The sequence below is a fragment of the Rhinatrema bivittatum genome, chromosome 2 (assembly GCF_901001135.1).
Source record: "Rhinatrema bivittatum chromosome 2, aRhiBiv1.1, whole genome shotgun sequence".
NCBI classification, from domain to species: Eukaryota; Metazoa; Chordata; class Amphibia; order Gymnophiona; family Rhinatrematidae; genus Rhinatrema; species Rhinatrema bivittatum.
The window spans coordinates 660,566,360-660,580,323 of NC_042616.1; the positions used below are offsets into that span (position 1 = coordinate 660,566,360).

A 13,964-nucleotide genomic window follows, 5' to 3' on the forward strand; every position below is an offset into this window, starting at 1 on the left:
GCCAATTTATCGGCCATGGCATCACGGGGCCGGTGCAAGGGCACTAGGTACCCTAGATTGGGAAACACCTGTTAGATAGTGCCACATATGTGACACATTGAACACATGACCACCATAGGGCTAAATATAAACATACTCTGCATCCACAGGAACCCCCTGACCCCCAATGGGTACATAGCAGAGCTAGGATATTTCTCCGTACAACTTGCCGTACAAAAAAAGATATTCTGATTCTGGTGTCATCTCAGTAACAGCAACACAAACTCCCTCTCTTACCAGGTTCATTGTAAAATACAAAGCCTGAAAAAAAAACTCAGCACATGTGTAGCAAACTTGCCATACCATAGCAGCACTAACTCCAAGGACTCAAACACCAATAGCCCTACCTATGAAAAGGCAGCAGTGAACCAGCAATGCATGCCATATTGAGAAAACACAACAAAGACTGATACAAATCCCTACATGCTAGTAAAATACCTCACCTTGGTTACACACAAATCCAACCTTCCCCAAATATAGAATAAAAGACCACAAATTACAAATGTGGAGACAAAAACTGGAATGGAAATCCCAAAAAGCCACTCTGCATGCAGTGCAAAACTGGAGAACTAGAAACAGAAATACACTAAGCAAAGTACAAAGATAGAAGAAATGCACATTCCCAAAACTGACATATTATGGCTCTTGCACCTCGTCACTCTCCTTCCATGCCACCATTGTTACGCTCGCCGCCTGCGGCAGCCCTACAATACAGCCCTCTCACCTTTCAGGCTCCAGCCCCTCATCGCTGGCAGAGGTGGGCCGCCAGTCTCGACCTCGGACTTCCACTAGCACCTCCGGCCCTGCTCCACTTCCCAGGACCTCCAACCAGGATGCCTCCATCCGTTGGGCCTCTCTGCGGGATTCATGGAGAGATGCCACCAGCAGCGCTGCACCCCTCCCTAGGCGCGCGCACACCAGTGAAACCTTTGAAGGGCTCGCGGCGGGAATCTGGCTGAGGACCCGGATGTTGATGTCAGTTTCCTCAACATATAAAAGCTCAGGCCGCGCTCCTCAGCGTTGCCTTTGCAACAGGTCGCCTTGGTCTCCTGTTCCGGTTTCCGAGTTCTAGTTTCCTTGCGCTTGTCTGGTTCCTGTGATTCCTGGTTTCTGTTCCTTGTGTTCGTCTCGTCTGTCTACTGGATCGACTACTTGGTTCTGACCTCTGCTATGCCTGACCTCGCCTGCCTTCTCCAAGCCTGACCTCTGCTACATCTGACCACACCTGCCTTTTCCGCGCCTTGACCATTGCTGCGCCTGACCACGCCTGCCTTCTCTGTGCCTTGACCATTGCTACGCCTGACCACGCCTGCCTTCACTGTACCTTCACTGTGCCTTGACCACTGCTACGCTTGACCACGCCTTCTCCATGCTTGGACCATTGCTACGCTTGACCACGCCTGCCTTCTCCATGCCTTGACCATTGCTACGTCTGACCACGCCTGCCCTCTCTGTGCCTTGACCATTGCTACGAATGACTTTGCCTCAGACTTTGTTGAGTCCAGAGTTCCATGTTGCTTGCTACATCTTCCTAGTGCCGCCAGCTTCCATTCAAGCTTGACAGTGACGCCTCTGTCCCTATCCTCTGGACACAGACTATTAAGGCTTCGGCCTTCCTTTGCTCAGGCACCTTCAGTTCCTTCTTTTCCTTGGTGCTTGAGTTCCTGATCCATATCCCATCCAGGATAGGACCACACCACCTGCTGGCTGCTGTCTCTGGGCTGAACTATCTCCTACCTGTACTTAACCTTGAGGCTCGCCTAAGTCTTGCCGGCCCCGGCACCCGAAGGCTCAACACAAGGGGAACGTTGGCTGGAATAGGTGAAGCTCCAGTGGCCTTCAGCTTCAGTCCACTCTGCCTGCTTTTTGGCCCTGTGACATCACCCAGGACCTCGCAGCACACCAGTGTGCGCTGATATACCTGATGAGAAACACTACCCTAGGCAAAGCTTGCAGCCTTGCATGACCCCCCTCCCTCCCACACACAATTAAAAACTATGCAGTTATAACAGATTTTTACATGGAAAAGGACATTCAAAGTACAGTCTTCTGAGGTAAAAATATAACATACAACAACATGTATATTATATTTACATGTACTGCTATGGTGTATATTTTTCTGCAGAAATGTCACTTGGAACCCAAATGGCATTAAGCCTATTGTACGAGGTATAGTGTGGATTATCAGATGCTACACACACAGTCAATACATAAAGTAAGCATGTAGCCAAAGAGTCAAGCTGTTTCAAGCATTCAAATAAAACATTTTTTTGTTTTTTAATAAAAGAAAGCTCCAACAAAGACAGCAGTTCAAATAATTTGCAGTCCCCCAGCACAGGACTGTGTTTCACTGGGGCACATAATATCCTTTATCACACCTCGTTTCAGTTTGTGACATGCATTGCACAGCTTGATGTTTCCCCTAGTGTTCCCTATCTTCGGCCCCTTCCCATGTCCTTTCCCTCCTGCCCTCTGCCCCCATGTCCTCTCCCACTGCCCTCCTTCCCTTCCCCTATAGCCCCTTCCTTCATGCCTTCCCTCCTGCCCTGCATCCCATTACCTGTGGCCCCTTCTCTAGAGCATCTCCTCCTGCCCCATCTCCCCCCCCCCCCCCCCCGTGTTCACTTAGAACATAAGAACATAAGAAAATGCCATACTGGGTCAGACCAAGGGTCCATCAAGCCCAGCATCCTATTTCCAACAGTGGCCAATCCAGGCCATAAGAACCTGGCAAGTACCCCAAAACTAAGTCTATTCCATGTTACCATTGCTAATGGCAGTGGCTATTCTCTAAGTGAACTTAATAGCAGGTAATGGACTTCTCCTCCAAGAACGTATCAAATCCTTTTTTAAACACCGCTATACTAACTGCACTAACCACATCCTCTGGCAACAAATTCCAGAGTTTAATTGTGCGTTGAGTAAAAAAGAACTTTCTCCGATTAGTTTTAAACGTGCCCCATGCTAACTTCATGGAGTGCAACCTAGTCTTTCTACTATCCGAAAGAGTAAATAACCGATTCACATCTACCCGATCTAGACCTCTCATAATTTTAAACACCTCTATCATATCCCCCCCTCAGCCATCTCTTCTCCAAGCTGAAAAGTCCTAACCTCTTTAGTCTTTCCTCATAGGGGAACTGTTCCATTCCCCTTATCATTTTGGTAGCCCTTCTCTGTACCTTCTCCATCGCAATTATATCTTTTTTGAGATGCGGCTACCAGAATTGTACACAGTATTCAAGGTGCAGTCTCACCATGGAGTGATACAGAGGCATTATGACATTTTCCGTTTTATTCACCATTCCCTTTCTAATAATTCCCAACATTCTGTTTGCTTTTTTGACTGCCGCAGCACACTGAACCAACGATTTCAATGTGTTATCCACTATGATGCCTAGATCTCTTTCTTGGGTTGTAGCACCTAATATGGAACCCAACATTATGTAATTATAGCATGGGTTATTTTTCCCTATATGCATCACCTTGCACTTATCCACATTAAATTTCATCTGCCATTTGGATGCCCAATTTTCCAGTCTCACAAGGTCTTCCTGCAATTTATCACAATCTGCTTGTGATTTAACTACTCTGAACAATTTTGTGTCATCTGCAAATTTGATTATATCACTCGTCGTATTTCTTTCCAGATCATTTATAAATATATTGAAAAGTAAGGGTCCCAATACAGATCCCTGAGGCACCCCACTGTCCACTCCCTTCCACTGAGAAAATTGTCCATTTAATCCTACTCTCTGTTTCCTGTCTTTTAGCCAGTTTGCAATCCATGAAAGGACATCGCCACCTATCCCATGACTTTTTACTTTTCCTAGAAGCCTCTCATGAGGAACTTTGTCAAACGCCTTCTGAAAATCCAAGTATACTACATCTACCAGTTCACCTTTATCCACGTGTTTATTAACTCCTTCAAAAAAGTGAAGCAGAATTGTGAGGCAAGACTTGCCTTGAGTAAAGCCATGCTGACTTTGTTCCATTAAACCATGTCTTTCTATATGTTCTGTGATTTTGATGTTTAGAACACTTTCCACTATTTCTCCTGGCACTGAAGTCAGGCTAACCGGTCTGTAGTTTCCCGGATCGCCCCTGGAGCCCTTTTTAAATATTGGGGTTACATTTGCTATCCTCCAGTCTTCAGGTACAATGAATGATTTTAATGATAGGTTACAAATTTTTACTAATAGGTCTGAAATGTCATTTTTTAGTTCCTTCAGAACTCTGGGGTGTATACCATCCGGTCCAGGTGATTTACTACTCTTCAGTTTGTCAATCAGGCCTACCACATCTTCTAGGTTCACCATGATTTGATTCAGTCCATCTGAATCATTACCCATGAAAACCTTCTCCATTATGGGTACCTCATCAACATCCTCTTCAGTAAACACCGAAGTAAAGAAATCATTTAATCTTACTGCGATGGCCTTATCTTCTCTAAGTTCCCCTTTAACCCCTCGATCATCTAACGGTCCAACTGAGTCCCTCACAGGCTTTCTGCTTCGGATATATTTAAAAAAGTTTTTACTGTGAGTTTTTGCCTCTACAGCCAACTTCTTTTCAAATTCTCTCTTAGCCTTTCTTATCAATGTCTTACATTTAACTTGCCAACGTTTATGCTTTATCCTGTTTTCTTCTGTTGGATCCTTCTTCCAATTTTTGAATGAAGATCTTTTGGCTAAAATAGCTTCTTTCACCTCCCCTTTTAACCATGCCGGTAATCGTTTTGCCTTCTTTCCACCTTTCTTAATGTGTGGAATACATCTAGACTGTGCCTCTAGAATGGTATTTTTTTTTTTAACAATGACCACGCCTCTTGGACATTTTTTTTACTTTTGTAGCTGCTCCTTTCAGTTTTTTTTCTAACAATTTTTCTCATTTTATCAAAGTTTCCCTTTTGAAAGTTTAGCACAAGAGCCTTGGATTTGCATACTGTTCCTCTTCCAGTCATTAAATCAAATTTGATCATATTATGATCACTATTGCCAAGCGGCCCCACCACCATTACCTCTCTCACCAAGACCTGTGCTCCACTGAGAATTAGATCTAAAATTGCTCCCTCTCGTGTTGGTTCCTGAACCAATTGCTCCATAAAGCTATCATTTATTCCATCCAGGAATGTTATCTCGCTAGCGTATCCCGATGATACATTTACCCAGTCAATATTGGGGTAATTGAAGTCTCCCATTATTACTGCACTACCAATTTGGTTAGCTTCCCTAATTTCTCTTAGCATTTCACTCTCTGTCTCACCATCTTGACCAGGTGGACGGTAGTATACCCCTATCACTATAGTCTTCCCCGACACACAAGGGATTTCTACCCATAAAGATTCAAATTTGTATTTAGTGTCATGAAGGATGTTTATCCTGTTGGACTCTTTGCCATCTATTCCTCATTCACTCCCTCTTGCCCTCGTCCCATGGCCCCTTCCTTCATGCCTTCCCTCGTGCCCTGCTTCACCTCACCTGTGCCCCCCGTTTGTCCCCTTTCACATCTGCATCCTATCCTTTCTGCCCTCCTCCATGATCCCCCTTCCCAAGCGCCACTGTAAATATATGGGACAAATATAAATATTTCAAATAAGCTCTACCTGAGCTGGAGTACTCCAGATGCCCTTGTAATGGTGGCCATGCTGAGTGATATTGATGGCTCCAAGTGGTTTGGTTCAGATGGTCCTAGGGCTGATTTCAATGCATGATTTGGCAGCTGGGGATGAAGTTCTATTGAGGTAGTGGCTGCTGGTGGAGGACCAGTGATGGAGGAGCAGCGAGAGCTCTGCTATTAGGCTCTTGCTGCAGAGAAGACAGCCAGCAGTGCAGGGGGCAGGACAAGAATACCAAAGGAGGTAAGCCTATGAATCTGGAAGTGAGGGCAGGGTTGCATTAACACCTGAGATTGCTGCTATGGAACTGGGCAAAGCAGAAGAGAAGCCAGAGAAGCAGAGGGTAAGCACAGGGAAGACACCCATTGCTATGTTATAGTCTTTGTGGAAGCAGGGGTTCTTGATCCCATGAATCTGGAAGTAAGGGTGAATCCACAATTCTATTGAGGTTGTCATTGCCAATGGCTGACAGATTCAAGGAGAGGAGAAAGAAAGCAGGGAAGGGGTACGGGGGGGGGGGGGGGGGGGCATTGGGAAGCTCCAACTGCTAGCTAAAATTCTCTGGAAAGTGTGTGGTGGTGGCAGCCAAGAAAGCAAATAGCATGCTAGGAATTATTAGGAAAGGAATGCAGAATAAAACAGAGGGTGTCGTAATGCCTCTGTATTGCTCCATGATGAGACTGCACCTTGAGTATTGTGTACATTTCTGGTCATCGCATCTCAAAAAACATATAGTGGAATTAGAAAAGGTACAGAGAATGGCAACCAGAATGATAAAGGGGATGGAACTGGTCCCCCATCAGGACTGCAAAAACTAGGGGACATTCAATGAAGTTACTAGGTATAAATACATTTAAGACAAATAAGACAAAATATTTTTTTACTCAATGCATAATAAAACTCTGGATGTGGTGTGTAGCTGGGTTTAAAAAAGGTTTGGGCTAATTTCTGGAAGAAAAGTCCATAAATCATTATTAAGGTGGAGTTGGGGAAATCCACTGCTTATCCCTGGGATAAGCAGCATGGAATCCATCAACCTTTTGGGATCTTGCCAGATACTTTTGACCTGGATTTGCCACTAATGGAAGCAGGATACTGGGCTTGATGGATCTTTGCTCTGATTCAGTATGGCAAATCTTAGGTTCTTGAAGTCTCTTCTCCTTGTGTAAGGTCATGCTGGTTTTAAGCTCCTGGGGGAGGGAGGGAGGGAGGGAGAGAGAGAGAGAGAGAGAGAGAGACTAGCTGTAGTGCCATCATCCTAGATAGTTATTTATATCCCTATAGGAGGCCTACCTAGTAACTCGAGGTGAGGTTTAGGTATTAATTTAGAGGTTAGGGGCCACTTTGACATTCAAAGTGAGATGTACGAACAGAACAGTGCTCTCTTGTGAAGATTTGATGACCTTCGGAGTGAGGAAACTCACCCAAAGATGAGATTTGTGCAATGTTCTCTCAACCTAGCTTGATGTTGAGTCCATCAAGCTAGGTTGAGAGAACATTGCACAAATCTCATCTTTGGGTGAGTTTCCTCACTCCGAAGGTCATCAAATCTTCACAAGAGAGCACTTTTCTGTTCGTACATCTCACTTTGAATGTCAAAGTGGCCCCTAACCTCTACATTGATACCTAAACCTCACCTCGATTTAATAGGTGGGTCTCCTATAGAGATATAAATACCTACCTAGGATGAGGGCATTATGGCTAATCTCTCTCTCTCTCTCTCTTCCCCCCTCCAGTCATAGAATGGCCCCAACAGCCAGGCTGGTCTCCCCAGTGCTTGTATGTAGAAAATTAGTTCTTTACATATTTTTATTATTGCAATAAACTGCCTATTACCATAAAACATGCTCCTTTTCCTATCACATGGAGATGTTCCAGGGTGGAGTTAACTTAGCCAGCTAACTTTGATATTCAGGGTCAATTCATGTCAGAAAGTAGTCCTAAAGTTAGCTGGATAAGCTAACTAGGCCTTTCTCTGGCCATTTTTAGTAGCATGCCTAATCAACAGTGATCCATTGAATATCTGTCACATTTTATCCAGCTAATTTTAGATGGATAAATTGTCCATTCACTGCACTGCTGAATATTGACCTCAGAGTACTTTATCAGTATATTTTTCTGTCTTCAAATTAAAGATCTGAGCATTTCAGACTTATTTAGATGATAGACCTTAACAAAGAACAGAAGCTATAAGAAGTCCATAGGTTAGACCTCTTACAACAAAGAAGCAATCTCATACAGGAGCAAGCAAACAGGACTGCAGAAAAGGGAATCTAAGGGAGAGATAGAGAGGAAGGTCAGAGGGCGAAGCCTTTTCAGTTTCTATTTTTTTGGAGTGCTGTTTCTTGCTGTAATCTTTAAAGTGCTGAATGTCAATTTTAGGAGCAGATGTGTAGAGAACCTAAAGGATCTCCACCAGAAGGAATGATCCATTTAGTATGGGGGGAACAAAATTAGCTTCAGAGTTTGACTAGTTCTCCCATGTGAAGGCAGTAAATGATAAACTCCTAGCCTATATAGGCCTATGCCACCATTTTACTTTGTGGAATCCTTAGTTGACCCTATTAGGGGCAGCATGTTTTATTGCTGTTCCTTGTTTGTTTCAAGGAAAGCACTCTATGGTCTCAGGGTTTGAGACCTGGGCAAGTACTGGAGAGAGAATATTTCCTTTTCTCTCTGCCATGATTTTGGAAACCTTCCTTTTAGTGAAAAGGAAGTTCTTCCATTTTTCCTGCCTCTTATTTTGATTTTCCTTTTTTGAGTAAGATTTTTCCTTTTAACATCAGAGGAGTTGGTGTTTTTCACAAAGAAGAAATTGAGGGATCATCTGCGTCCCCAAGGAAGAATACATCTATATTCATTCCTAGGGAGGAGGACAATGGATGTAGAGAAGGTTAGTGGCCACCACTAAGGGGGATCATGACTATCACAAGGAGATTCACATAGCAAGAGAATGAGTCAGGAGCAGTGGCATAGCCACGGGTGGGCAGGTGCCCACCCAACTTAGACCCAGGCCCACCCAACTGGCACCGGAACTGCAAGGCTGTCGTGGGATCCCATCCCCGCGACAGCGAACAAGAGAACCCACGCCTCGCGCGCCATCACTGCACACATGGGGAAGCGCTGCTGCGGCCGTATGGCCAACCGGTCTTCCTGTTCGGGGGGGGGGGGGAGCGGAAGCGCCGCGCGCAGCTTCCACTTCCTCCCCCAATGCAGGAAGATCAGCTGCCTCTCCTGCTGCCACCCGTTCTCCTGCTATCTTCGGGCCAAACGGCCCGCCGAACTTCCTGTTTGGGGGTGGGGGAGCAGAAGCGCCACGCACAGCTTCCGCTTTCTCCCCCAGAGCAGGAAGATCAGCTGCCTCTCCTGCTGCCATCGGACTCCTGCTATCTTCGGGCATCGGGCCGTACGGCCCGCCGATCTTCCTGCTGGGGGGGGAGGGAGGAAGCGGACGTTGTGCGCTGCGCTTCCGCTCCCCCCCCCCGACAGGAAGTTTGGCGGGCAGTACGGCCCGACGCCCGAAGATAGCAGGAGTCCGGTGGCAGCAGGAGAGGCAGCTGATCTTCCTGCTCTGGGGGAGAAAGCGGAAGCTGTGCACGTGCTTGAATGTGTATGTGTGGATGAGAATGGGAGTGTGTGTGTGGGTGAAAACTGGAGCCTGCGTGTGTATGTGGGTGAGAATGGAAGCTTGAATATGTGGGTGAATGGGAGCTCGAATGTGTGTATGTGTGGTTGAGAATGGGAGCCTGGGTTTGTGGGTGGGTGAGAATGGGAGCTTGAATGTGTGTATGTGTGGGTGAGAATAGGACCTTAAATGTGTATATGTATGGATGAGAATGGGAGCTTGAATATGTGTGGGTGAGACTGGGAGCATGGGTTTGTGGGTGAGAATGGGAGTCTGGGTTTATGTGTGTGGGTGAGAATGGGTGCCTGAATGTGCGTCTGTGTGTGCATAAGAATATAAGCCTGGGGAGGGGTGAGAAAGTGAGAACTTGTATGTGTGTCTGCAGAGAATGTGAGCTTGGGGAAGGGGGGGGAGAGCAAGTGAGAGTGACAGCTTGAGTGTGTGAGAGGGAGTCTGTGAGAGAAAGCGTGTGTGTGTGTGTGTGGAAGGGAAGAAGACAGTAATAGAAGAAAGACACTGAAAAGGAATTAGGAAATGAGCTATAAGGGAAAAAATGAGAAAAAGAGACCAGGACCAACTGATTAGAAAAATACAAAGATCAGACAACAAAGGTAAAAATATATATCTATATTTTGAGATGTTAGCAATTTAAATATAAGCAACACAACCGCTCTCTCAAAATTTATGGACAGGTAGGAGCCGTGTATAAAATCGTAATAATAAGAAGGCTAAAGTACCACAAATCACCGTGAATTATGTTTGTATCATTAAGTAAACCTCATACTTAGGCGTAGATGTGAATGCTATGCTGCATAATTTGGCATTATTTATCAGTAAAAAAACAACTAGTAGACCTGCATGCCTACAGCCCACCCATGTTAACCTTGTGCCCACCCAAAAAATCAATTCTGGCTACGCCACTGGTCAGGAGTGAAAAATATGGAATTGGGGCTATGCAATGACATCTAAATTGGAATACAATCTTTCCATCAACAATTTGGAAGGAAGTTTAAGAACATAAGAACTTGCCATGCTGGGTCAGACCAAGGGTCCATCAAGCCCTGCATCCTGTTTCCAACAGAGGCCAAACCAGGCCACAAGAACCTGGCAATTACCCAAACACTAAGAAGTTTAAACTACTTCTTATAAAGAAATGGACTAGATCTAAATGATGCCAATTGGCTTTAATCATTCAAATAAATAAATTAAAAGAGAAGAGTCACAAATGTATTACAAGCCTAAATTGTGAAGCTGGACAATGTAAATAGGGTAAGCTGTAAAGAAAACTTTATCAATTTCCATCAGTAAAATTTGGTTGGAAACCATTTCTTGAGTCCAGCATGATTATAATTGATGTGTTCAGGAGGAGAGATCAATTTGTGAGTAAGATCTAGGATGTGCATTCATTTCAAATGAATTTTAAAAATGCGATGAATAAGGACAATTCATTTCATTTGTTTTAAATTAATGCATCAGGCCTAAGTCTAGGCCCAAAGCAAGGTCTTGCTTAAAGCGTAGGCCAAGGCCCAAAGTAGGGGCCATGGTCTACACTCTAGCATGACACCAGCACCTCTTTCCCAGGGCATAGACCAAGGCACAAAGTAGGGTCCATGGCCTAAGCCTGAGCACGACCCTTGGGCTCTTACATGATCCTTCAGGGGTATCCGATGGAAAGGCTGGGCCTTGGGTCCCAAAGTCTGGGCCTAGTCCTGACACTGTGACCCGGCCTGGAGGGCAGATACCGATGCCTGGGCCTTGGCCAAAGCCTGGACCCAAGCCTGACACCATGACCTGGCCTGGAGCTTGGGTCCTGACACCTGACCCTCAGCCGAGGATGAAGCCTGGACCTAGGCCCGACACTGCAACCTGGCCTAGAGATCGGGTCCCAACACAGAGCCTTGGCTTGGACCAGGCCAGTTTGCAGCGTCAGCCTGAGTACGGGCTCTGGCATAGGCTGAGGACCAGTATCGGGAATCAACCTCTGGGTTAGGCCCTGGCCTCTGGGCTAGGCTCCAGAGTTGGGCCTGGGTTTGGCCCAGGCATCAGCCTTGTGCAGGCCGAGGCTTCAGCCTGGGCCTAGGCCTCACCGGCATATCTTCACCAGACCGGGTAAGTAGAGGCTGGCAGGGAACCTCACCCTGTCATTTTTCCGGGAGGTGGGAGCCCCCGTTTTCGAATTTTGGCCATTTTCTTGTACATCCCTAGTAAGATCTATACAATGTGAAGGGCCTAGGAAGATACTTGCTCCATCAGGGAATCATGGACACTTAGATAAAATCAATTCAGAAAAGGACAGTAACATCTAGGACAGGATGTGAGGTATGGCTCTTGGGGTCCTGAGGGAGGACCCTCATTCAGGGTTGCAGATGTACTAAGCATTTTCTCATAGATACAAATTGGGCAAAAACCCTTTAGTATATCTGGTCCTCAGTCTTTAAAACAGGATTATATTAGCCTTATTGCAAACAATAAGGATGAAAATCTCAATACATGCATGTATAATGACAAGAAGATGCTGTGTCACCCAGCTCATCACCACTGCTGCCTTTTCCTGTGCCTGCAGCTGGCCCAGAAATGCTTCCATACAGGTTCTGATCACAATTTGCTAGGACTGTGGCATTACTTTCCAGCCACTGAAAGTCAGCCAATTGACAGTATCAATTATGGGATGTGCCAGCTGGTAAATTCCCTCAAGGATATGCAGGAGAGAGGAAGTGGTGAGGCTGAGAAGTATCCAAAAGAATGAAAGTTTTTGTAAGTTTATGGAGTTCAGTGTCTATGATGAAGAGTGATTCAGACAGCATGACATAGGAAGTAGCAGAGAAGGAAGGCATTGCTTCCTAGGGGCATGTAAACTGGAAGATAGCTAGTTTTAGCAACAGACAGCACACCACTGTTGAGTCCACATGAATTTAGTTATAGAACCAATATGCAGTCCCAGAATCATAAAAGGAGGATGATACCCCAAACACAGAAGATGGAGAACAAAGCACACCAGAGGACACACAAAAGGAGGAGGGTTGTTGTTCACTGTGACCCCTTTATATGTGAGACAGAGGGACCTATCTGCTGACCATGCCTATTGCATGTCAAGAGGCTGAATCCATAGTGTAGAAGGAGATTTGACAAAATTCAGCAAGCCCTCTTACCACTACACCCTGCTGTTCATCCATGTGGCTACCAATGATGCTATCAGGTATGACCCTGAACAGATCATAAAGGACTATATGGCATTGGAAGTATGAGTGAAAGTTATTGCTCAGAGTCTACCTTCTTGAATCTTATACCATGACCTGTTGTTCTAAAGAATTCTTCCTTCTAAAAAAAGGTTTGCTTCTTGTACCTGATTTATACCCTTGAGGTATCTAAATATCTCTATCATATCCTTCCCATCTTTCCTCACATAAAAGGTATACATCTTATGTGGCTTTTGGAACTGACCCTGCATCATTTAGGTAGTCTTTAATGTGAAGAAATATTTTCTTCTGTTACTCTGATATGAATTCCCTTTGAGCCTCATATCATAGCCTCAATCTAGAATTTTCTTTGCTACAAAACATTTGCGTCTTGTGTATTATTTAGAAGAAAAATATATTCAGTACATTACCTCTTCCAGTGAATGGTACACTTCATAACTGTATCTTGATACTGATCTCCGACTCCTAAAAGACCTATCACCAATTTGATTTTCAATCATATTCTGAAGATTTGATATGAGGACCCTGGATTCAAGATAAAAAAATATTCTTGCTGTTAACAAACATTCTACATAAAGATGCTTAAGTAAGAAGTGGTGAACCAAAGAACAAACAATGTAATCAAATAGAAAAAGATGATTCTTTCATTAAATTTCTCTATTTTTATACTACAATTATGGTGACATGGGGAAAATCTTTTTGCAAATATTTATTTAGGCATTTTTACATACCGAACATATTGTATACACTTCACGTCGATTTACATAAAAGTTGGACAAGCCATTAATATTTTATCCCAAAAACTCACAATAAAATAAAATTAAAATGAAATTAAAATGGAACATAATTAAATTAAAACCCTGTAAGGGTCTATAGATTTATATCTCCTGATAACATATTTAACTATAAATTACAAAATAATAAAATACAATTTAAAATTTAATAAAACCATACATGATGGTACTATCATATAAAACAAAAAATTAAGAAATACTAAGTATTTTTAACTAGAGCTAAGAATTCCTAGGGGGAGTCACTGAAGATGTTAATCTGTCTTAATGAAAACCTGCTTAAACAACCATGTTTTTACTTGTTTCTTAAATGTCTGTATGCTAACCTCTAATCGTATATTGGGTGGGAGAGAATTCCAGAGTTTTGGCCCGGCCAACGAAAGTGCCCTTTCTCAGACTGCGTTTAGGTGTGCTAATTTCGGTGATGGAACTGTGAGTAATGCCTTGCCCAAAGATCTCAGATTACGAGCGGGGATGTGAATATGGAGAGGTGCATTCAACGATTCTGTGTTGTCACCATAAATGGTTTTATGAATAAGAGTCAGACATTTATACTGGATTCTGGCCTGTATAGGGAGCCAATTTAACTCCTTCAAAATGGGAGTAATATGATCAAACTTCTTGACATTTGTCAACAGGTGCGCGGCTGCATTCTGCAGCAACTGCAGAGGTTGAATAGATGATGCCGGAAGGCC

General features: G+C 44.3%; 1 protein-coding gene across 1 annotated transcript in view; it reads right to left on the reverse strand.

The window, feature by feature from the left end:
- Positions 1–13,964, reverse strand: part of CPA6 (carboxypeptidase A6) — a 313,862-nt gene that overhangs the window by 66,761 nt on the left and 233,137 nt on the right. Inside the window, exon 4 of the mRNA XM_029591435.1 lies at positions 12,889–13,003. Within this exon, the coding sequence (XP_029447295.1) occupies positions 12,889–13,003 (115 nt within the window). The remainder of the gene's footprint in view (positions 1–12,888; positions 13,004–13,964) is intronic.